At 35.7% G+C, this 25,706-nt stretch overlaps 1 protein-coding gene across 1 annotated transcript in view; it reads left to right on the top strand.

The window, feature by feature from the left end:
- The window catches only part of HEATR5A (HEAT repeat containing 5A), a 169,100-nt gene extending 146,688 nt beyond the window's left edge, over window positions 1-22,412 (top strand). The window contains exons 31-35 of the mRNA XM_044665059.1: window positions 200-472; window positions 3,558-3,782; window positions 17,667-17,821; window positions 19,888-20,101; window positions 22,108-22,412. Coding sequence (XP_044520994.1) covers window positions 200-472; window positions 3,558-3,782; window positions 17,667-17,821; window positions 19,888-20,101; window positions 22,108-22,412 — 1,172 coding nt within the window. The remainder of the gene's footprint in view (window positions 1-199; window positions 473-3,557; window positions 3,783-17,666; window positions 17,822-19,887; window positions 20,102-22,107) is intronic.
- The last annotated feature ends 3,294 nt before the right edge of the window (window positions 22,413-25,706 follow it).

Raw genomic sequence — 25,706 nt, 5'->3', positions numbered from 1 at the left:
ATATTCTATAATTAATTAATATATATTTTTTAAAGAATATGGTATTTACCCTCCACTGAAATCTTTTTTTTAACAATGGGACTTGTTAATTCCATGATTACATTTTGTTTCAGTCTTGGCATATAAATACCAGATTGAATTTACTTTAGCAAACCAAAAGCTGGAGTATTTGTCAAATCTAAGTCTTTATCCCTTACAGTTGATGATGGAGCTGCTGAAAAGGAAACCCTGCCAGAATTTGGAGAAGGAAAGGATACAGGAGGATTGGTACCTGGAAGATCACTGGTGTTTGCAACATTGGAGCTGTGTGTGTGCATTCTGGTCCGGCAGCTCCCAGAGTTAAATCCTAAACTGACAGGTAGTCCAGGAGTAAAAGCTGCAAAAGTACAGATTCTGTCAGAAGATGGAAATAAGTTGGTTTCAGCAGCATTAATTATCCTTTCTGAACTTCCTGGAGTATGCTCTCCTGAAGGTAGGATGTTGTATGTGATCTTCTTAAGTGGATTGGGAGGTGGGAAATAGTATTAAGAGATAATTAAGGGAGCAGCTAGGTGGCTCAGTGGATTGAGAGCCAGAACTAGAGACAGGAAGTCCTATATTCAAATGTGGCCTCGGACTCTTCCTAGCTGTTTGACTCTGGGCAAGTTACTTAATCCCTATTGCCTACCCCTTACTGCTCTTCTGCCTTGGAACCAATACACAAATAATTTAGGTATATAAAAGCTATATACAGAATAAATGAAGGTAATCCTAATACAAACACATATATAAATAGACCAGTTGATTCTAAGACAAAAGGCAAGGGGGGGAAGAGAGAGAAAGAGAAAGAGTCAGAGACAGAGAGAGAGAGAGAATAGTCTAGATGCTAATCTCTTTGTTAAACTAATGCTTAAAAGCCAAAAACCTAGCTATTGTTTTTAATCCTTTAACAATAAGAAATTTAAGTAATACATTATTGTAAATGTTGAAAACAAGTGGTTATTTTTATAAAGAGCAGAAGATTAATGTACTTTTCCCATAATTGAAAATCTCTTTTGAATGACTGGATGGCAATCATTTACACATAAAATGACACCACAAGGTAATTTGCTATTTTATATCTTATATTGTATATAATCTAATGTTCCAGCCTTAAATAGGGGTAAAACTTTGACATTGTAGCCATTTTACTTTGGATCAAAATCAAACTTTTAAAAAAAATCTGTCTGAAGACCTTATTATCAATAATTATAAAAAAGAAAAAAAACTCTGTAAAATAGAGACTTCTCTTCCTGGTTTAATTTTGGTTCATTTGTACCCAGTGGAATTCTTTGATGGTCTGAATACATAGGGTTCTCTGCTTTTGGGAAACAATAATAACCTATAAATAAAAACTTCTTTGGCTTATTCGTCTTTCTTGATATCCTCAGTACTTAGCATAGTGCCTGTTACATCATAAAGGCTTAATAGATGCTTTCTGGTTGATTGATCTAGGTTGATTGATTTAGGTGACTAAACTCCCTGCCATCAAAGGTTTCTCCTTTCTTTCTATGGATAGCAGAATATAGTCTTCCTTTTGACTGCCTTTGAGCAAATTAAATACAGAGCAATAATTTTTGTCTTAGCTTAATTTCATCTTTTAGAGATTAGGTAGAAAGATATGCAAAATAGACTTTAAAAAAACAGAAATAAGCTTTGGTATGGACACCTCTTCCTTAAAGGAGAGACAGAAGAAGAGTTTCACCTTTGTTGCTTTGGGCTAACAGGACAGTTACATTTTTTTCCTCTTCCTTTTTTCCAATATCTCAGCCAGTTTGGTCAGAGAATGGCAATGGTAGTAACAGCAATAACAAGTATTTCAGCTCTCTTATCTTCTTTCCTTCTAACCTTCCTTCCTGAATGAATTTTGTACATGGCTCACAATTTTTATCCTCCTCAACTCCTTTCCTCATACTAGGGAACTTCAGTACATATATTAACTCTCATTTAGGACCCTAACTACTCAGTTCCTCACATTACTTCCCAGGAGCTACTTCCTCCACCCCATCCTCAGCCATATACAAAGATAGCCTTGATCTTTCCATCAAGGACAAATGTACTACCTAGCTCTTCAAGAATTCTGAAATCCCCTTATCATAATCAATTGGCTTTTCTCTTCTCCTTTCCCTTAAAAACCCTATTTCTTGTCTTAACTGTGTTCTTTAATCTCCAGACCCTTTAATTCTCTCTCATCTCCCCTGCTGTAGCCACCCTTTTCTCTTATCCCCATCTAGACCTCTTGATAAACTAATTCAACTCTGCACTGTCCTTAGTTTAATCCTTATCCCCTTTATATTATCAGTTACACCTAGCCAAACCCCAGCCTTGAATCACTCCCACCCATTGATCTCCTCCCTCCTTCTTACACATACACTGCTGAAAAGAGATAGAGAAAATCATGCAACTATTCTCAATCCACTACAAATTTTTCTTACAAAACCTCAACTGGACCCTCTCTGCTGCTACCTACCTACCTCCCATACCTCCCTTATCAGCTTACTATTGTCTTATATATTATTGTTGACTCTTTTTTTAGCTAAACTCCTGGAAAAGATCATCTACGTCAGTTGCTTCTACTCTGCCTCCTCCTACTGTCTTCCTAACCCCTTGTGATCTGGCTTCCAATTTTATCATTCCACCAAAACTGTTCTTTCCAAAGTTATTAATGATCTCTTAGTTGTCAAATACAATGACCTTTTCTCAGTCCTCATTCTTCTTGACTTTTCTGCAGTTTTGTTGCTGCTAGTGACTTTCTCCTCCTTGATACTCTCTCCTCTCTAGGTTTTCAGGACACAACTGTCTCCTGACTACTCTCCTTTTCCAGATTCTCCTCCATATCACACCCTCTGACCATAGGTGTCTCTCAGTCCCATTCTTTTCTACTTATATTCATTTCTTATAAGCTCCCATGGGTTTAATTACCATCTTTATTCTGAAGTTTTCTCAAATCAACCCTTCCTGCCCCTGCCTCTCTGCTAACTCCAGTCATCCAGTCTTTCAGCCTACTCTAAAATCTCTAACTGGATATCCAGTAGACATTTTAAACTTCACATATCTAAAACATAACTAATTATCTTTACCCCTAAACTTCCTCCACCCCTCCTACTTTGCCTATTGTTGTTGAAGGCAACAGTATTCTTCAGTCCCTCAGCCTTACAATCTTGGAGTCATCTTAGATTCCTCACTCTCTTATCCTCCATATCTAAAGAAGTGATTTAATTCTTTTCTTAAGTAGTTCACAGCTTTTAAATTCTATTTCAAAGACTAGATACTGTATTTTTAAAATATCAAGTATAATCTGAAAAATTAAATTCTATACTAGAGACATTATTATTAAAGATACCTTTAAAAGTTCGTGTCATTGATCTTAACAATTAAAATATTTAAGCAAGAGTATCTCAATGGCATTAAATTTTATTTTAAGTCACAATATGTATTGACATATCTTGATCATTGGATCATAGACATAGAGCTGATTTGGCTTTTTAGGCATACTATAAACATGTAAAATTTAAAGTAGGAATTTTTTTTTTTTTCAGGAAGCATTTCAGTTCTCCCTACTATTCTATACCTTATAATTGGGGTTCTTCGAGAAACTGCTGTGAGATTACCTGGAGGCCAACTCTCTTCTACTGTTGCAGCTGCTCTACAAGCCTTGAAAGGAATATTGTCTTCTCCCTTGGCTCGAGCAGAAAAGAGTCACACTGCCTGGACTGACCTTCTTCGAAGTGCTTTAACAACAATCCTAGACTGCTGGGAGCCAGGTAATTAAGGTTTTTTGGTATAAAAAAAAAAACTTGCTTAGTTTTCTTTTTAGGATAACCTGTTGCCTAATTCACTGAGACTTAAATTTAAATAAAGTTAAAGCAAAATCCAAAATCCCTTCATTTTATAGAACTGTCTCTCTTCATTGGATATGCGTTCCAAGAATAAACATGGGTAGATAGAGAGCTAATGACATAAGTGTTCACATTTTAGTGTGATCTTTAACCTTTATGGGAACTAAATGTCATGCATTCTGGTGTTGAGGAGCAGCTGAGACAGTTATGTTTAATAAAAATAGAAGCAGTACCCAGCATGACTGATTAATCACCACCCATCAGTTTTCAGTTTACTTTTTTCTTTGGTGGTTTTCATTTGCAGCTGCTTAATAGTTTTTCAGTGCTTTTCAGTATACATAATATTTTTAAGAGTGTATATACATTATTTATTTGTTTGTTTGTTTGTTTGTTTGGGTGTATGCTGCCTCTCCACTGCACTATCTTTATAAAATTCAAAGTCTGCACGTTCCATTATTATCTAATTGTAGCATTTTCTTAAAGGTACTTCTCTCCCATTGAAGTCAGGTTGCATTATTATTCCATTCTTTTCTTCCTTCTACCTAAGTATCCTATTCTGCTTTTTGAAGTTAATGGAATAGCATTAAGTTTAGCTTCCTAACCAAAAGATAACTTTTGCTTTGCTTTAAAAATGAAAGTTTCTGATGGATATAACTTATTGATTTAATTGACTTGACGTTTGAGTTTGCTGTCTGGTTATTCATTTAAACTAGTTACTTTTTCCTTTCTTGATAATTGGTTTTATTTTATACCCTAAAGCAGAGGTCGGCAACGTATAGCAGCTCTCAAGCCATATCTGGCTCTTTTGAAGGCCAGATATGTCTCTTTCTGCAGGAGCCATAAAGTCAATTTTTTTTCAGGCTCTGTTACAGGATCGCGCACTGTTACAGGAGTGTGCACTGTGAACACTGTATGGTTCTCACGAAATTAACATTTTAAAAAATGTGGCGTTTATGGCTCTCACTGCCAAAAAGGTTGCCGACCCCTGCCCTAAAGACTATGTTACTTTAATCTACCCCAATTGTATGGTTTTGTTTTCCTGTGAACAATTAAAATGCTTAAAATACTGCTTTAAAGAAGGCATTTGCCTAACCATTCAAGAGTGTTTTAAAATCTTAACTCCACTGTTAAAATGCAATTCTTTTATTTAAATCAATGGTTCCCAAACTTTTTTGGCCTACCGCCCCCTTTCCAGAAAAAATATTACTTAGCCCCCTGGAAATTAATTTTTTTTAATTTTAATAGCAATTAATAGGAAAGATAAATGCACCTGTGGCCATCACCACCTCCCTGGATTGCTGCAACACCCACCAGGGAGCGGTAGCGCCCACTTTGGAATCACTGACTTCAACAAAAAGGTTAATACAGTTTAAAAGAGGATAACTCTCTGATTAATCAGTGACTCCACAACCATATTTTTAAACTCATTATGGATAGTACCCACATTCATATCATTTTTAATGCAAATTTCATAATGGGAAAAGAATGTATGAGGAAGCATAAAAGCACATGAGTAATACCTTCAGCACCAGCATTAAAAAATATTCATTAACTATACTCAGACTAAATGGCATTAAGCTGAGTGCTAGGTTTTATAAAATGTAGGCCAGAGAAGGTCCCTGGCCCAGAAAAATCTTATTTTTTTAAAATCATTTTTACTGAAAGTCAGTAGACAGTAAAGGAATTAGAACCATTTAAAGAACACTGACAGTAAGTTTTTGATTTTCATAGATTGATGGAAACGAAAACCACAAAGTGGATTTTACCCCTACTTTGACATCAGTTTCTCCAAAAACAGTAAAACAGGCAACTTCTTTGATTAGAATCAATCTGTTATCTATAAATTCATCCAAGAAATGATTGCTCCTAACACTGTATTTACTCAGTCATGTATCTTTTTGTTCCTGATGAAACCTTTATTAGCATAATTATATCTATCTTATTTTAATATGAGACCTGTTGCTCTTTTGTGTAGTATATCTTGTATTTTATTCAGATACCTAGAAATCCTATGGCAAGGGACATAGCCAAATTAATACATATTTCAGATTTGTGTGTGTGTGTGTTTTGGCTTTTCCTGTTAAGCTTAATTGCATTTTCATTAGACATTTTTATCATATCAGAATATGGATAATAGAAATATTGTCTTTCTCCAATATTGGGCAACTATAGATGACATATTTTATGACCCAACTTAAACAATATTTACAGACTCAAAAATAGTAAGTTTCCATTTTCCTAATTGGCTTGTTATAATGGGCAAATGTTTTGTCAGTTCTACAAATTATTCTAAAAACATGGGCCAAAAAGCTTTTAGCATGAGACTGTTTATTTGTCTTTAAGAAAATCAGCCTCTCTAAATGATTTCTATTACAAATGTTAATAATATGGAAATAGGTCTTGATCAATGATACTTGTAAAACCCAGTTGAATTGCTCGTTGGCTATGGGAGGGGTGAGGGAAATAATATGAATCATATAACCATGGAAAAATATTCTAAAATAAATAAAATTTTTAGGAAAAGAAAAAGAAAATCAGTCTTTCACAACATATGCTTCAGAACTTTAAAATGTCATACTGTACTAACTCACATACTATAAAAAGGCTCTACTTTTGTTGCCATTGCTACTGCTGACCCAATAAAGGCCATAAAGGAACTTTGCACCCATCTCAAAAGGAGATGGGAGTAGGGAAGGGCACAAGTGTTTTAGAAAAGAGATGATAAGAAAAAGAAGGTTCTGATAGAGCATTATCTCCATAAGAGTGAAAGAATATAGACTAGTTGCCTAAGATATAGTCATAGAATTAAGAGTTATAATATGGTACTTTAAAAATCTTCCAAGTCAACCATTCTCCAAAGCATAAATCCTTTCTACTGGGTCTCTAACAAATGATCATTCAGACTCTTTTTTGAAGATTTCCAGGAATGAGAACTCAGTAGTCCCAGAAGCAAACTATTCTATATATAGACAACTTTCTCGATCTTTCTCTCTCTCTCTTTTTAAGACAATTCTTAATTCATGTGAAAGGTTTTTTTGGTGTTCATTTCATTTTTTTTTTTTTATCTCCGTGAACTGGTCCTAGTCCTACTCTTTGTGGAGAAGCAGAATGACATCATTCTTCCAATATGAGAGTCCTTCAGATATTGAAGACAGCCATCATAGTGTCCCTAAAGTATACTCTTGTCTGCATTCTTTCAGTACTCTCCAAATCCTGCTTTCTTTTCTTTGGATATGTTCCCACCTGTCAGTTTTCCTATCTATGTGTGGCATATGAAATAAAATACAGTACTGCAGATATGACTTGGCAGAACATGGTAAGACAATATCAACTTTTTTCAGTCTCGGAAAAAATGCCTTCTCTTCACCATTCCCACCCACCCCCAACTGAGAAATGAAAAAAAATCCATTATAAATATATATGTAATTGAACAAAACAAATTTCCATATTTGTCCATGTCGAGAAAAGATATACCTCATTCTGCACTCCTACGTCCTTCACTTCTACCCAGGTTGCATTTTTCATCATTTCCTTTGGAATTCTGGTTGGTCATTATGCAAATCAGAGTTCCTAATTACTTCAAAGTTTTATGTTTTTACTATATTGTTGTTATTGTATAAATTTTTCTCTTGGTTCTATTCACTTCATTTCTTATAGATCTTCCTAGCCATTATTTCTTACAACAGAATAATATTCCACTTTTATATATCATAATTTGTTTAGCCATCCCAATTAATGGGTACCCCCTTCAGTTTCCAATTCTTTACCTACACAAAAGGAGCTATAAATATTTTTGTATATCCTTATTTAGAATTTGTTTAACTTAGGACTAAGGAATAAGATCCCTCCCTTAATCTACTCTCCCTCTAATTCACTCTTTCCCCCTTCTCTCTGTCTATTATATGAAATGTATTTCTTTATACTCAGCTGTGTATGTCCATATGTGTTTGTATATTCTTCCCTCTTTTGACCAGTTCAAATGAGAATCAGGTATAAGTATCAGCCACTTCCCCCAACCTTTTCAAAAGCTCTTTGTATACTTGTACCTCCTGATTATCTAAGATGATTTTCCTTTCCCTTTTCTCTTTTTATTCTTCTCTTAAGATAATCAAGACATAATTAACCATCTCTAAGGCTGATAGCAATAATAGTTAACATATGGCACCTATTATGTGTCAGTCACTGTGCTAAATACTTTACAAACATTATCTCATTTTATTCTCACAGCAACATTGGAAGGTTAAGTACAGTTGTTATTCAGTCATTCAGTCATATCCTACTCTTTGAGACCCCATAGCACGCTAATACTGTCCATGGGGTTTTCTTGGCAAAATACTGAACTAGTTTGCCATTTCCTTCTCCAGGGCATTAAGACAAACAGAGGTTAAGTGACTTGTCAGGGTCATAAAGCTAACAAGTGTCCAAAGCTGGGTTTGAATTCTGGTCTTCCTAACTCCAGGACCAGCAGTTTCTATCCACTGAGCCACCTAGTTGCTATTATTATCCCTTTTTCAGACTAGGAAACCAGGGCAGAGTTAACCTCTGTGACATGCTTGGGGTTAAACAGCTAATAAGTGTTTGAGGCTAGATTAGTCAGGGCATACTGACTCCAGGCCTGGTCCTCTATCCTTGTGCCACCTAGATCCCCTTAATTTTTTCTAATTAGACTCCTTTTTGACCCCTGTTGATGATGGGGCTCCAATGGTTCCATTAGTCTATTAGGATACTTTGTTCATGAATGCCTCTTTATGTTTCTCTTGACTATATTTATACTTTAAAGATTTTCTGCTGTTCTGGGTTTTTGACAGAAATGCTGTAAAAAGGGTAAAAATTATGGTTGGACTGAATATTTAAGCATTTTGGTTGCCAGGAATTTAATAAATTCCAAATTATTTTTTATGGTAATTTATTTACAAAATATAGAAAAAGTGAAAGTAAGAAAATCAGAGAGGATAGGGTAAGATATCTAAGTTAAGACAGTAAGTATATTGCTCCAGCCCCTGGCTTAACTCAGGCAGGACTAATTAGTCTTCAGCCAGAAGACCCTCAGCCTTGAGCCAAGGGCCCAGTGATGAATAAAGTGGAGGCTTCAAACACGAAGTCTCCCCTGAGGATAATCTCTTCAGAAAATCCAGGAAGGAGTCAGTCTTTTTCACTCACCCAAGTGGTGAGAAATAGAAAACAGTCCAAGGTCCTCAGCCAGAACTCCTCCAGGATCCTGTCCAAGGTGTTCCAGGAAGTTCTGGCCACTTTTAAAGACCCTTCCTTTTGTCACTTTCTGTACATTCCTTCTGTTTTACATATACCAATTACAGCTAAAGTTTTGCTTAGGACTGCCCAGGGGGCAATTGGTTGATTCTGATTCGTCACCCACTTTCACACACATAGGTTATTGACCTCCCCCACTCAAGTGTAAGTGGGGTGTTTACACTTTTGGTGATTAAATCTAAAAACGGGCAGGGTAGAGTTAATCCCATCTTCACAATGCTCAGAATATCTCCATTTCACTAAATGTCCATTTTCCCCCCATATAACAGTATACTTATTTTTGCAGGGTAACTTGTTCTTTTTTTTTTTTAAACCCTTGTACTTCGGTGTATTGTCTCTCATAGGTGGAAGAGTGGTAAGGGTGGGCAATGGGGGTCAAGTGATTTGCCCAGGGTCACACAGCTGGGAAGTGGCTGAGGCCAGGTTTGAACCTAGGACCTCCTGTCTCTAGGCCTGACTCTCACTCCACTGAGCTACCCAGCTGCCCCTTGTTCTTATCTCTAAGACTAGATCCTTTGCCTTCCAAAATATTGTATTCCAATCTTTTTACTCCTTTATTACAGTGGTGACTGCCAAATTATATGTACTTCCAACTGTGACTTGTTGGTTCTTTCTTTCTGGCTACTTATAGTGTTTTTTCTTTGACCTAGAAGCTCTGGATTTTGACCATAATGCTGCTAGGAGTTTTTCTTTTGGATTTTCTTCCATGATATACCTCATGCCTTTTTTTCTATTTTTATTTTGCCCTCTTTTTCTAAGAGATCTGGACAGTTTTCATTTGTGATTTCTTCAAATCTGATGTCTAGAATTATTTTTTGGTTAAGACTTTAAGGTAGTTTTTATTGATGTTTTCTGTTTCTTATTTCATCATAGTTATCCCAAGTATCTTTATCTCCTCTTCCTCCCAGGTAGCCTTCCCTTAATGGGAAAACAAATAGAACTGTATACCAGAGGGGATGGGGGACTCAGTACAAATTAATGATACATTGAATAAGTCTGAAAGCATGTGTGATGTGTAATACCAATGGACCGCCTACCTCCAAGAAAGGGTAGGTTGGAACTGTCTTCCTTACATCTCTTCATTTGAGGTTAAGGTCTTTATAATTTTGTTACATTTACTTTTGATATTTTGGTGTACTGTTCTTTACATTTACATTGATGTAGTTACTGTGTCTATTGTTTTCTTCGGTCTGCTTACTTCATTCTGCATCAGCTTGTATAGATCTTTCCGTGTTTTTCTGTATTCATCACTCACATCATTTTTTATAGCACAGTAACATTCCATTACATTCATGTTCCACAGTTTGTCTAGACACTCCCCAATCAATGGGCATCTACTTTGTTTCCAATTCTTAGCTATCAAAAAAATATTTTGGTGCATATGAAGACTTTCTTCTTATCAGTTAGTCCAAATCTTAAATTATCTTTCCTTAATCTGTTTTCAATATCAGTTTTTTTTGCAATAAGATACTTTGTATTCTCTTTAATTTTTTTCATTCTTTTGACTTTATTTCTTGTTAATAGTCATTAGTTTCTCTCTGGTCCATTCTAATTTTCAGGAAGTTTATTGCTTGCATAACATTTGTTGCTTTTTGTGCCAGGATGTTCATTCCTTTTCCATATTTTTTCTGTCATGGTTCTCCATTGTCCAGTTTTTTCCCTCTGGCACTTTGATCTTGTTTATGAAAAACATTTTAACCTTTTTTAAAAAAAACCTCCTACTTCATCTCTTCTAGGAATCTAATTGAATATGTGTCCAAGAGGCTTGTAAATATTTTAGAATAATTCTCTTTTTAGTTTGTGTCTTGAGTGTCGTGTCCCTGTCACCTCAATAGCTTTTTATGGTGGGATTCTTTTTTTTTGCTCATCCTTCCAGTGTACTTCATGACTTAAAATTTGATGTCCAAATTAATCCTTCTGCTGCTTTCTTGGGATATTGAGTGTTACATTATTCCAATAATATCTAGAGCTCCCAGAGTGATCTGATCCAGGGCAAAGTCTTATTGTTACTCTTCTCATCTGACCTCCAAAACTTCCTGACCTGAATTTGGGCCTGAGCAACAGCTCTCTTCATTTGCCCCATTTGGAGTTTTAGTAGACCATTGCTGGGCCTAGCACCTATCAGTCGAAAGCTCTTCTGGTTCAGTGACAGAAATGTAGATTTCCCTTTCATCTGATATTCTTGTCCTTGTTATTCCTCTTCAAACTTTAGATTAGACTAGAAGCTAGAATTAAGACCATGGTCTACTACCAGGTGTCCAAAACACACATTAGCTGCTTACTTCTGAATGTGCTTCCTACTTAGTATATGTTTTAGAATACCACACTAAAGTACAAGTCACTTCTCAGTACTCCCTGGATCTTTATTGCAGAACTAGAGAGTGAACAACAGTTAGTACCTGTTCCTGCAGCCTGTACAACCCTTTGTACTAGACCTGGGTCGCCTTGACCTGTGGCTTAGCCTTACCCTGCATCCCATCAGACCTCCATCCCTAATGTCCACATACTTTTTTTTTTCTCCCTATGTCAACCTGGCCTAGAAATGATTTACTATATTTTCTATCTTGAATTTCCTAATCAGAATTTAGACTGATAAATTTTTTTTTTTAGATCTTTTTGGAGTTATTGGGGAAGTTGTAGTTTTGGGGGGTTTGTTTTGTTTTTTAGTGGATGATGTGAGTAGAGGTCACTATTTTTCTTCCTGCTACTCCGTCTTGGTTGAGTAGGCCTCTTTGAGGCCTCTTCTCTGAGACAGTGGTTCTGAGAGAGCTATGAGAATATATTACTAATAAAAGCACCTGAAGTGAAGGAAGGGGCCTCACATTCAGAGAATACTTGTCTCTCTGATAAGCTTTAAAAACAGAAAGTTGTTCTTATAACACTTTACCTTTCCAGAGTCCTTACACTAGAAAATGTTACATTTAACCTACACACACACTTGTTGATTAACTCTAACAAAAGCACAAATATATAATCTCTGCAGATCACTAGAGTAGATTCTTTATGTCTCCATACCTGAGAGAGTTGCAATCTTTTGTCGTTTGCCTTTTTGCAGCACCTATTCTCTGAAAAGCTTAGGAGTTCCAGCTGTTTAGAACATTAGAAACCTTTTGTGTTTCTTCTTGGTCTGTCATCTCTCAGGTATAAACAATCCAAATTAGCAGTTGCCAATACCCTAATTGCCATAAAAAAGCCAGAAAGCAAGTGGCTTTGTAGCCCTCTGTGTCTTCTGAGAGTGCCAGACTAGATGACCTCTGAGGTCATATTTGTTTTGTTTTGATTTTGTATATGTTGTTATATCACATTAATCTATCATAATTTATCTGTGGTTAACATTCCCTCATATGATAACTTTATAACATACCATGCCTAATGCTTTATTAGAATATGAAATTTAAAATAGGACATAAATTAAAATTCAAAAAACTGCTACTTTTGCTTCCATTTTAAAAGAACAGTTAGGGGGCAGCTGAGTAGCTCAGTGGATTGAGAGCCAGGTCTAGAGGCAGGAGGTCCTAGGTTTGAGTCTGGCCTCAGACACTTCCCAGCTGTGTGACCCTGGGCAAGTCACTTGACCCCCATTACCTACCCTTACCACTCTTCTACCTTGGAGCCAAAACACAGTATTGACTCCAAGGCGGAAGGTAAGGGTTTAAAAAAAAATTTTTTTAATTAAAAAAAATAATAAAAGAACAGTTAAATAAAGAGCCCCAAAAGTTACATATGCAACTGTAAAAAGTAAAATGAATACGGAAGGATAGATTTAAAAATATTATGGTTTTAAAAGATTTATTGGTAGACATTAGAAAAATGGAGCCACATGCCATGCTAGCTTAGGGTGTTTGAAAGACCCACCATTACATCTGCCACCATGCTGCTGCTTCCAGAAAAAAGCGAGCATGCCAATCCACTCACTTGATTTTATTCTATGTCATTCTTATTTATTATGTAAATTATATTTACATGTATATTATGTCATGATACAAGACAGGAAGCCAGTGAGCTCATGGGAAATGTAGTTCAGAGATTCCTAAACTTTCACAGGAAGTCAGTGGGCTCACAGGAAAATTTAGTTCAGAGACTTCAAAATTTCAATAACACAAACTACTATTTTAAGGTTTTTATTTGCTAATGAGATATATCATATGCGTTCCAATTTTAGATTTTAAGGATTATTGTTGGTCAGTCATTTCAGTCATATCTGAATCTTTCATGATCCCATTTGGAGTTTTCTTGGCAAAGATAGTGGAGTAGTTTGCCATTTTCTTCTCTAGCTCATTGTATATATGAGGAGACTGAGGCAAACAGAGTTCACTCAAATGCCCACAGTCACACAACTAGCAGGTGCCTGAGGCTAGATTTGAACTGGGTTCTTCCTGACTCCAGGCCCAGCATTCAATCCATTGCTCCACTGCCCAAATTTTAATACCATGTATCAAGCAGAAATTTTATTTTTTAAAATGTCCTAACAATCCATAGTTATTCTACAAACTTTCCTAGTTTTTCTACATTTGGGAAATTAAGTATGAACATATTAATGCTTTTATTTTTTCTTAATTTTTATATTTTTTACCCTAAAACATGTAATAACAATTTTTAACATTCATTTTTTAAGATTTTGAGTTCCAAATTCTCTCTCACCCTCTCCTCTCCCCGTTTGAGAAAACAACCAATTTTATATAAATTATACATGTGCAGTCATGCAGAACATTTCCATATTAACCAAGTTGCAAAATAAAATACTGGCCAAAAAAAGCCAGGATGATAAAGTTTAAAAAGTAGATTTTAATATGCATTCAGATTCTATTGGTTCTTTCTTTTGAGGTAGATAGCATTTTTTATCATGAGTACTTCAGAATTGTCTTGGACCATTGTATTACTGAGAGTAGCTACATCATTCACAGTTGATCATCATACATTATTGCTTTTTCTGCTAGTAGTACTTTTAGAGAAAACCGTTGGAACCAGAATAACTTAGAAGGCACTGGCAAATGTTTTTGATTTTCCTCCCTGACACATACAACTCTGTGGCCTCAGGTCTTTGCCTGGGCTATACAATGCATTCATTGCAGGCAGATGATATATACATTTTCTGGTTCTGAGCCCTGTCAACCATGTCCTTTAACAGCCATTGAATAGTTCACAATCCTGCTTCAGGAAGGATGTTTTACACTGGCAAAGTAGGGATAATGTGATCTTGAAATTTGTTTGTATGTCACTACCTCATTTTGAAGTATGGGATATGACAGGAATAGTGGAAGGGGATGTAGAAGAGAAAAGTGATTTAAAACAAGAACTGGAAAACCATCCACATAATTGACCATATCAATAATCAAACCAACAGAAATCACGTGATTATCTCAATAGATGCAGAAAAAACCCGCGACAAAATACACCCATTCCTACTGAAAACACTAGAAAGTATAGGAATAGAAGGGTAATTCCTCAAAATAATAAACAGTATATATTTAAAACCATCAGCAAGTATCATCTGCAATGGGGACAAGTTAGAAGCCTTCCCAATAAGATCAAGAGTGAAGCAAGGATGTCCATTATCACCTCTTTTATTCAATATTGTACTAAAAAAGCTAGTAGTAGCCATAAGAAAAGAAAAAGAAATTGAAGGGATTAAAGTAGGGACTAAACTATCACTTTTTGAAGATGATATAATGGTATACTTAGAGAATCCTGGAAAATCAACTAAAAAGCTAGTAGAAATAATTAGCAACTTAAAGTCGCAGGGTACAAAATAAATCCACACAAATCATCAGCATTTCTATATATTTCCAACACAACTCAGCAGCAAGAGTTAGAAAGAGAAATTCCACTTAAAATCACCCTAGACAATATAAAATATTTAGGAATCTATCTGCCAAAACAAACCCAGGAATTATATGAACACAACTACAAAACACTTTTCACACAATTAAAACTAGTTTTAAACAATTGGAAAAACATTAACTGCTCCTGGGTAGGATGAGCTAATATAATAAAAATGATCATCCTACCTAAATTAATCTACTTTTCAGTGCCATACCTATCAAACTACCAAAAAAAACTTTTTTTATAGAATTAGAAAAAAATTATAACAAAGTTCATTTGGAAGAACAAAAGATCAAGAATATCAAGGAAAAGAATGAAAGAAAAAAAAAGTGGGGGCAGCTGAGTAGCTCAGTGGATTAAGAGCCAGACCTAGAGACAGGAGGTCCTAGATTCAAATCTGACCTCAGACACTTCCTAGCTGTGTGACCCTGGGCAAGTCACTTGACCCCCATTGCCTATCCTTACCACTCTTCTGCGTTGGAGCCAATATGCAGTATTGACTCCAAGATGGAAGGTTAGGGTTTTAAAAAAAGAAGAAAAGAAAAAGTGAAGGAAGAGAGCCTAGTGGTACCAGATCTTAAACTGAACTATAAAGCAGTGGTAATCAAAACAATATGGTACGGGGCAGCTGGGTAGCTCAGTGGAGTGAGAGTCAGGCCTAGAGACAGGAGGTCCTAGGTTCAAACCCGGCCTCAGCCACTTCCCAGCTGTGTGACCCTGGGCAAGTCACTTGACCCCCATTGCCCACCCTTACCAATCTTCCACCTATGACACAATACACCAAAGTACAAGGGTTTAAAAAAAAAAAACAATATGGTACTAACTAAGAGACAGAAGGGTAGATCAGTGGAATAGACTAGAGGTAAATGACTTCAGTAAGCTAGTGTTCAAAAAACCCAAAGACCCCAACTTTTGGGAAAAGAACTCACTATTTGACAAAAACCTGGGAAAATTGGAAAACAATACAGGGAAAATTAGATTTAAATCAACATCTTACACCCTATACCAAAATAAATTCAAAATGGGTAAATGACTTAAATATAAAGACTAAAATCATAAATAAATTAGGTGAACACAGATCAGTACACCTGTCAGATCTATGGGAAAGGAATGAATTTAAGACTAAGCAAAATGTAAAATGAACGACTTTGGTTATATCAAATTAAAAAGGTTTTGTGCAAACAAAACCAATGCAACCAAAATTAGAAGGAAAGCAACAAACTGGGAGAACATTTGTATAACAAAACTCTCTGACAAAGGTTTAATTTCCCAAATATATAAGAAACTAAGTCAAATCTACAAAAAAAAATCAAGCCATTCCCCAATCAACAAATGGTCAAGGGACATGAATAGGCAGTTTTCACAGGATGAAATCAAAATTATCAATAAGCACATGAAAAAGTGTTCTAAATCCCTCCTGATTAGAGAAATGCAAATTAAAACAATTCTGAGGTACCACCTCACACCTAGCAGATTGACCAATATGACAGCATAGGAAAGCGATAAATGTTGGAGAGGATGTGGCAAAATTGGAACACTAATACACTGCTGGTGGGGTTGTGAATTGGTCCAACCATTCTGGAGGGCATTTTGGAACTATGCCCAAAGAGCTTTAAAAGATTTGCCTACCCTTTGATCCAGCCATACCACTGCTGGGTTTGTATCCCAAAGAGATAATAAGGAAAAAAACTTGTACAAAAATATTCTTTGTTGTGGTAAAAAATTGGAAAATGAGGGGGTGTCCATCGATTGGGGAATGGCTGAATAAATTGTGATATATGTTGGTGATGGAATACTATTGTGCTAAAAGGAACAAAGAACTGGAGGAATTCCATGTGAATTGGAATGACCTCCAGGAATTGATGCAGAGTGAAAGGAGCAGAGCCAGAAGAACACTGTACACAGAGACTGATACATTATAGCATAATCAAATATAATGGATTTCTCTACTAGCATTCACTAGCAACACTTCTCTACAATGCAATGACCCAGGACAGTCCAGAAGAACTTATGAGAAAGAACACTATCCACATCCAGAGAAAGAACTGTGGGAACAGAAATGCATTAGAAAAATATATGACTGACCACGTGGTGTGATAGGGCTGTGATTAAGGTTTTTTTTTTTTTTTGTTTATTTTTTTTTAAACCCTTGTACTTCGGTGTATTGTCTTATAGATGGAAGATTGGTAAGGGTGGGCAATGGGGGTCAAGTGACTTGCCCAGGGTCACACAGCTGGGAAGTGGCTGAGGCTGGGTTTGAACCTAGGACCTCCTATCTCTAGGCCTGACTCTCACTCCACTGAGCTACCCAGCTGCCCCCTGTGATTAAGGTTTTGATGTTAAAAGATCACTCTACTGCAAATATGAATACCATGGAAATAGGTTTTGAACAACGATACATGTATAACCCAGTGGAACTGCTTGTTGGCTTTGGGAGGGGGAGGAGGAAGCGGGGAAGGAGGAAACATGAATCACATAATCATGGGAAAATATTCTAAATAATTTTTTTTTAAATAAATTAAAATAATAAAACAAGAATTGACTTTTAAGTCCCAGTTCTACCACTGCCCACCCCATAACCTTAGACAAGATACCAATGTTCTCTGGGCTTTGGTTTCCTAATCTGTAAAAGACAAAGATTTTGGAATAGGCCCCTTCTGGCCCTCAGTTTTGAATTCTTTGTTCAAGGCCTGTCTCTAATGGATTATTTCTCTTTAGTAGATGGAGCATGTCAAGAACTAGATGAAATCAGCCTGCTTACTGCTGTAACAGTATTTATCTTGTCTACAAGTCCAGAAGTGACCACCATCCAGTGCCTGCAAGAGCGTTGTATAGAGAAATTTAAAGCTACACTTGAGCTAAAAGACCCAGTAGTAAGTATACTAAGTAGGTTAATCATAGCTCTTTTTAAACTACCCACAGCGCTCTTTTCCAGCCTCCTGCCTTCCTGCCTTCTCCCTCCAAGGGACCAGATTTGTCATTGATCCATGTATTCCCTCCAACAATGAGATTGCACCCTATCTGCATCTCTGAATATGATCCAGCTCTGATGTGTATCCTCCCTCAAGGGTGCTTCTTAACCTCCATGCCTCCTTTCCCATGACAATTCCCCAGTGACTCAGAGACTTTCCAATCTAGTAAAATCTGCCTCAGCTTGTACATTCTACTTCAAGCACTCCCAGTATATACCACTTCATATGACAGTACAGCTCGTGCTTTCAAAAGATGCCATGTGATATAGTAGAAAGACCGCTGACTCTGGAGTTAGAAAATGAGTTCAGATGCCACCTCTAATGTTACCACCTATATGACCATAGACAAATCACCTTAGCCATATTGGTCCCTAGATTCCTCATTTGTAACATTAAGGGATTGACCCCTTGGGTCTCAGCAAGCTCTAGAGCTATGATCATGTGACTCTGGGTCTTTAACATTTACTTTCTGTCTTAGTAACAACTATGAGACAGAAGGACAAGGGCTAAGCAAACAGGCTTAAGTGACTTGCCCAGGGTCACATAGCTAGGCAGTGTCTGAGACCAGATTTCAACCTAGATCCTCCTGACTCCATGACTGGTGCCACCTACATGCCCCTATTGATTGCTTTTTTTTTTTTTTTTTTTTTAATTTTTTTTTTTTTTTAAACCCTTAACTTCTGTGTATTGACTTATAGGTGGAAGAGTGGTAAGGGTAGGCAATGGGGGTCAAGTGACTTGCCCAGGGTCACACAGCTGGGAAGTGTCTGAGGCCGGATCTGAACCTAGGACCTCCCGTCTCTAGGCCTGGCTCTCAATCCACTGAGCTACCCAGCTGCCCCCTTGATTGCTTTTTGAATCACAAGACCAGATAGTTTAAACCAGTGATTCCCAAAGTGGGCGCTACCACCCCCTGGTGGGTGCTGCAGTGATCCAAGGAGGCGGTGATGGCCACAGGTGCATTTATCTTTCCTATTAATTGCTATTAAAATTTTTAAAAAATTAATTTCCAGGGGGCTAAGTAATATTTTTCTGGAAAGGGGGCAGTAGGCCAAAAAAGTTTGGGAACAACTGGTTTAAACTAATAATTGAAAAGGGCTTATGCCCCAGCTTTTGAAAAGTGTATTGCTGAAATATTCTGTAGTATTGCTGTTTACCCATCTTTTCAATATGAACACTAAACAACTTAAATAAATTGTTTCCAGATATTTACATATGGCATTTGTGACTTTTTACATTAAGACTTCACAGATAATTCAAGGAATAATTAAGTCTTTCTCACACAGAAGTCACTCTTTTAACAGAGTTCTGAACATAAATTCCTTCTGCTTACATAGAACTAATAAATTCTGTTTCTAAAAGTATAGGAACCAATTCTGATTCTTAAGAAGAAATGTAAGTTGCACATCCCACACTTAGAGATATTCAGATATAACCAACATCAGCTGAATAATGAATAATTTCTATGTATTTATTTTTTACCTCATGCCCTCCTTATACAATGAATTAAGATAGCTTTATAGTACCTTTCCATGTAGTTTGCTACAGCCAGTCAAGCACAGACCTTAATCATAAGGGGAGCAATGTTGTATAAAGGTATTTAACTTGTGTAGTCTGACCACAATTTCTTGACATCTTCCTCAAACCATAACTTGACCTCAAAAAGTCACATTCCTCTATTCCTTCTTATATTGCCCAAATAGTTCTAGAATCACCTTAATTGAGAATGGAAGAATTTGTCTTTCACTTTATATAAGATAGCTAAAATATGTGATACAGTTTGAACTTTGAATATGATAATGAAATTGAGAAAAGGTTCCAAAGTAAATAACACCACCTAGATTCTTACACATCACATTTTCATGATGACTTTGTTTTAACTGCTAAAGTCTCAGAGGTCTCTTCTGTTGTTTGTAATTCCTATTTTCCTTTCAAACTGTAATTGTCTGTATGTTTTGCCCATTTAGGTACAAATCAAATGCTATCAGCTGCTGCTTTCCATTTTCCAGTATCCCAACCCAGCAGTATCCTACCCTTATATTCATTCATTAGCATCACCCATTGTGAGAAAACTTCAAGAGACAGATAAAATAAAACCTGAAGATGCTGCTGAACTTCAAGCAATTCAAGAAGGCATCAAGGTTTTAGAAGCTCTAGTGGCTATTGCTGAAGAACAGCACCGTAAGTACACCTATCATCCCCTCCTCTAAACACTGCAGCTTAGCTATTGTGAAAAGATTGTTGTAAGAAACAATCAGAAATTTTAATTTTGACCTACTGTGAAACAGAACAGAAATCAGAAAGTTATTTATATTATATTGTATTGTGTCACATACTTGTAGCATTATATTCAAGACAGGAAACATTTCATATCTTCTGTGCTCATAGGAGAGAGGTAGAAATTGGAGAATCAGTGGCATAAGAAAATATATTTGGGGGGCAGCTGGGTAGCTCAGTGGATTGAGAGTCAGGCCTAAAGGCGGGAGGTGCTAGGTTCAAATCTGACCTCAGACACTTCCCAGCTGTGTGACCCTGGGCAAGTCACTTGACCCCCATTGCCCACCCTTACTACTCTTCCACTTAGGAGCCAATACACAGAAGTTAAGGGTTAAAATATATATATACATATATATTTGGAGGGCTAAGAGTACATGTGATGTATAAGGAGGAGAACGTAGGGGAAAAAAGAAGAGGACAAAGGACAGAACCATGGCAGGAACCAACATTTTAGAGGTCAGGATAATATAAAGAAGAGCCAGAAGTTGTATTTATGAAGCAAGGAAGAAAACCAGTATGGCATGGGAAAATATGTTGGATGTTAATAGAACAATCATAATAAAATAACAGCTAACATATAGAACCTTCTGGTTTATAAAGCATTTTATGTATATTCTACCCAAAATATACAGTTCTAGCTCGGTGACTACAGGCAATCCACTTAGCTCAAGATCTCAGTTTTTTCATCTGTAAAGTGGTGATGGTGGTGGAGTTAAATATTAGATAGCAACTAAAATGCCATCTTCCAGTTCTATTTCTAAGAACTGGAGAACCATAAGAAGCCAGTGGAGAAGACCAAGAAGTATGAGTTAATCAGGTTTTACAGAGGTCAAAGAAAATAAGGACCAAGAAAAATAATTCACTTTTATATTAAAGAAATCACTGGTAACTTTTGAAAGAGACACCCTTCTGAGTAGAGTGTGGAGGAGTGAGCAGGTGGTGAGAAGTTAGAAGCACCAATGATAAATTTCTTTCTGGAAATTTAGAAGTGAAAGAAGGAGAACTAGGTAGCTAGAGACACAAGATCATTAGAGTGAAAGTTAAAGTTAGGAGAGACAAGATAGCATCTATAGAAGTTGCAGAGATTAGCTGAGAACTGTGTTAGTGGAAATTTGGGGTTCATTTGAGCCTTAAATATTTAGATATATGACATAAACTTCCTGTGGACGTTTAGGGGACTTTGAAACTACATTTCCCATGATTCAGTGGGTTTCCTGTCTTATGTGGTGACGTGAGCCAACATAAAACATAGCTTAAATAGAGAGGGCTTGATTGGGACGCTCTCTTTGGTAGGAGGCAGCCAGGAGGGAGAAGGTAATGGTGGGCGATTTGAATTAAATAATAGCAGGTGTGTGGCCTTCTTATATTTTACCAACATGGCTTTAATTAAAATATTAATACTTCTATTTACATCCATCTATATTCATTTTAATCGTAACAGAACAAAGAGAAGGAGACTGTGATCTTGGCACAAAAAAAAAAATCATTAAGGAAAGCGAAAGAATACTTTTAGGATTTAGATGCCAAAAGGAAAGTGATAGTGATAGTAACAAGTGATAATGAGTCATAGTGACAGAGAAACAAGTGTATGAAATATGATGCCAAATTCAGACTTGCCACCTGTTAATAGGAGGGATGGGAGAAGGAATAGCCTCTCTTGGAGAAGTTTGCAAGGGAAAGATGAGATCAGGAAAACTGAATGGTTGTTGGAGAAGGACAAGTACTTAGAAAAGTTTGCTTTCTGTAGAAATAATTGTGTCTTGGGAACAGAAGTTAGAGAGATTTTGATTTTCTCTACTTAGGAGTAAAAATGTATCCCCAAAGAAAATTAATTTTATATAACATGTTATTATAAACATGCATACTGTCCACTTAACCTAGGGTTCATGTTTTATGTTCAAATTTTATAGGAGCTCAGCTGATGGCCGGCATTCTTCCCATTCTTATTTCCTTTCTTCTGGATGAAAACACTCTAGGCTCAGCATCCACCACAATGAGAAGCTTACATGACTTTGCTTTGCAGAATCTAATGCAGATTGGTCCCCAATATTCATCAGTTTTTAAAAATCTCATGGCTTCTTCTCCTGCAATGAAGGCCCGCCTTGAGGCAGCTATAAAAGGCAATCAGGAAAGTATCAAAATCAAGACAACCCCAAAACATATCAAAAACCCTGGAAAAAATTCAAGTATTCAGTTAAAGACCAATTTTCTTTAATGTTATTTTACTTGAATTGCAAGCATCTTAAATCATATACCTTAGATGGAGAATTGGTGCCTTTTTATTTCCATTTGAGGACTAGAGTAGAGTTTTAGGCACAAATACATTTAGAAGTTGGATCTGTTCTAAAAGAAAATTGAAGGACTTTTTTGGTGTTATGTGGCATTGACCTTTTAATTCAAAGTAAACTATTAAAATGGAAAATGGGTAATGAATTTTAATTGATAAGATTGCACAAAAGCCCTATCACAATGATTCCCAAGAACTTCCAGAAGATATAATGAACTTAAATTAATTCAAGAATCTATGGCTTCTTTTTAAGAAAATGAAATGGATTTCTTCTGACAGTTGAAGCACACGTGGTATATTTAGTTCCATATTAAATACAGAGTTAACTGTAGTGCTAAGTTAACTACAGTTTATAAACATCACAAATGCTAATTTTAAATCTTCCCCTATCAAGTAAATGTATTAAATGTTCTTGGATTCTTCAAACAAGATAAATTATTGTGAAGTTACTTAAACCATTTGATTAAGGTAATATTGATAGCTTTAATTAAATTCTAAAATGCTCTAAAATTATCCAATATATTTTAGTACACAATTTCATTATGGTTCTATAGCAGTGTGACTTGAAACTTGGTGTCTTAAAAAATGACATCTTTTTCAAAATATGTTTTTGGTTCAGTTTTGTATTCATCAGTTCAGATGATGGAAATTTACTAATCCTGTATGGAGTTAATTCTCCTATTCAAGTATGTCTTAAATGAGTTTTGTCTCATTTCTCTAAGCCTAATTATTTGGTTCATTTTAATGTATTGAATATATTCATATTACTAAGTTATATATATACACATGTAAATTCATATCCATCTATTGGGATCAGCAATGGATTTACAAAACTGTCAGATTTAGTAATGATTTTCACATCTTGAAAGGAGTATAAATAAATTTTTAATAAGGAACATATTTTATTATAGAAGGAAGCATAATAACTGCTCTTAAGTATTTCCTAATTGTTGGTGGTTCTTGCCTTTCCCTTTCCATGCCAGTATTATTCTGCATAAACCAAGCACTGTGTCAAAATAAGCACAGCATTTCCTTGCTAATAACTAAAAACTGAAGTGATAGAGGTACCTTCAGAATTGGGAAAACACACTGGGGCTCAGAATATGTGATGTACTGTATTTTATTATAAGTTTTGTATATATTTACTATCGTAAATTGTACAGAATTAAACATTTGATCAAAATTCTAACATCAAAACCAATTTTTCTAATTTACATAAATAAACCTAATTTTCTTCATCATTGTTGTATTTTAAGTTATTTTACCCACAAAAGAAGATGGTCGATGACTTATTTCCCTCAAGAATTATAGTTGTTTAGAGCCACTAGGTGGCTCAGTGGATAGAACCCCAGGCCTGCAGTCAGGAGAACTTGGGTTCAAATTTGGCCTCAGACACTTCTAGTTGTGTGACCCTGGGTAAGTCACTTAACCCCATTTGCCCTACCCTTTGCCCTTATGTCTTAGAGTGGTTACTAAGACAGAAAGCAAAGGTTTAAAAAAAAAGAATTCTGGTTTTTTGGAGCAAATAATATCAATATTTGGTGTTCTGCTTCAGATGAAAATGATAAAAATCTACATAGTAACTTTCACTTAGTTACTTCAGAGATATCTTTTCTTTTATAGTACTCTTTATAAGGGTTGAGTAAAATGTTCATCCTTTAGCAATTTCTGGGTTCATTCCTCCTAATACAGATAAATCCCAAGTTGGGTTGTTTGGCAGTAAAAAATTCCATGCATCTTTTATTTTGTGGTCCTGAATCTTTAGATTGTCAAACAATTATTTGCATGCAATATTTAGTACCTTAGTGTTATTTAGATGGCAGGTACTATATATGTATATCTGGATTGGTAAGGGATTGTCTCTGAAGCATAAAGAATTTAATCTTGGAAAAAACTTGTCTTGAGTACTTTTCTAGAAATTATTTGCATAAAAATTTCAGTGAACAAAATGAGCATTAACTCATCTGTTGATTTTATTCTTTTAGAATGATTTTGAATACACTAGGCCCTAAAAATGAATTTCGTGCTTTGCCTAACACCAAAAAAAAAAGTTACAGTGGTACTTAATAGCTTTTAAGAGAAGATGCTAGCCAAAAACTAGTGGAAGTTCAACCTACAAATCAGTTGGCACAAATAGTGTTCCTGATAACAGACTTTATATACAGTTGCATATTCAGAGATGGACAGTAATTTAGTAGCTACCTATATAGATGGTCTTGGTTTCTAACCTTTAGCAAAAAATGTAAAAATAACTATAGATACTTTTCTGATAAAGTAATATTTAAGTCTTAAAATACTTCAAATATTCTGCACATATTCTAATAACTTTGTGATGTTAATGTTATTTTAATTAGTTTACAAATGTTTTCCAAATTAAATATGCCAGTTAGCAGATTGGAAAGTTTTATTAAACATAGGTCTCCAAATGGTGTGGTGGAAACATTGATATTTTCAGTGCTCATGTCTACAGTTCATATAAGTGACAGAAAATGTGATGAACTATCGTTTTGCCTTACTTTTTATATTGTCCCTAAAAGGAAAGAAATAACAACTAAACTTACTCAGCTCTTTGGTTTAGTTTTTTTTTTTTTTTTATTGAAATTTTTTATTTAATTAATTAAGTTAGAATTTTTTTCCATGGTTACATAATTCATGTTCTTTCCTTTCCCTCCGACCTACCTCCCCTCTCCCATATCCAACATGCAATTCCACTGGGTTTTACATGTATCATTGATCAAGACCTATTTCCATATTATTGATAATTGCACTAGGGTGATTGTTTAGAGTCTATATCCCCAGTCATATCTCGATTAATCCATGTCTTCAAGCAATTGTTTTTCTTCTACTCCCACAGTTCTTCCTCTGATTATGGATAGTGTTCTTTCTCATAAGTCCCTCAGCATTGTCCTGGATCATTGCATTGCTGCTAGTAGAGAAGTCTATTACATTTGGTTTAGTTTTAGGGTGCTATTATTTTAAACATTTCCCCTCCTCAGCCCTCACCATAAAAAAGAAAGACATTCTATTTTATGTGTTCTCCATGATCAGACTTTTGGAGTAGCATCTTTAACAAAGCTGGTTTCTATTAAAAGAACATTATTGCATCTAAAGACATACTTTACTTAGCAAAGTGAAAGATAAGATTTATTTTGGTTAAAGGAAACATATCTTTACCTTTATTTCCCTTAACCTTAACCCTTAAGTATTGCCAATAATATTAAA

Source organism: Gracilinanus agilis, chromosome 2 (assembly GCF_016433145.1).
Source record: "Gracilinanus agilis isolate LMUSP501 chromosome 2, AgileGrace, whole genome shotgun sequence".
Lineage (NCBI taxonomy): Eukaryota > Metazoa > Chordata > Mammalia > Didelphimorphia > Didelphidae > Gracilinanus > Gracilinanus agilis.
Note: the sequence above shows the minus strand (reverse complement) of the source record. Positions and strands in the feature narration are given on the sequence as shown.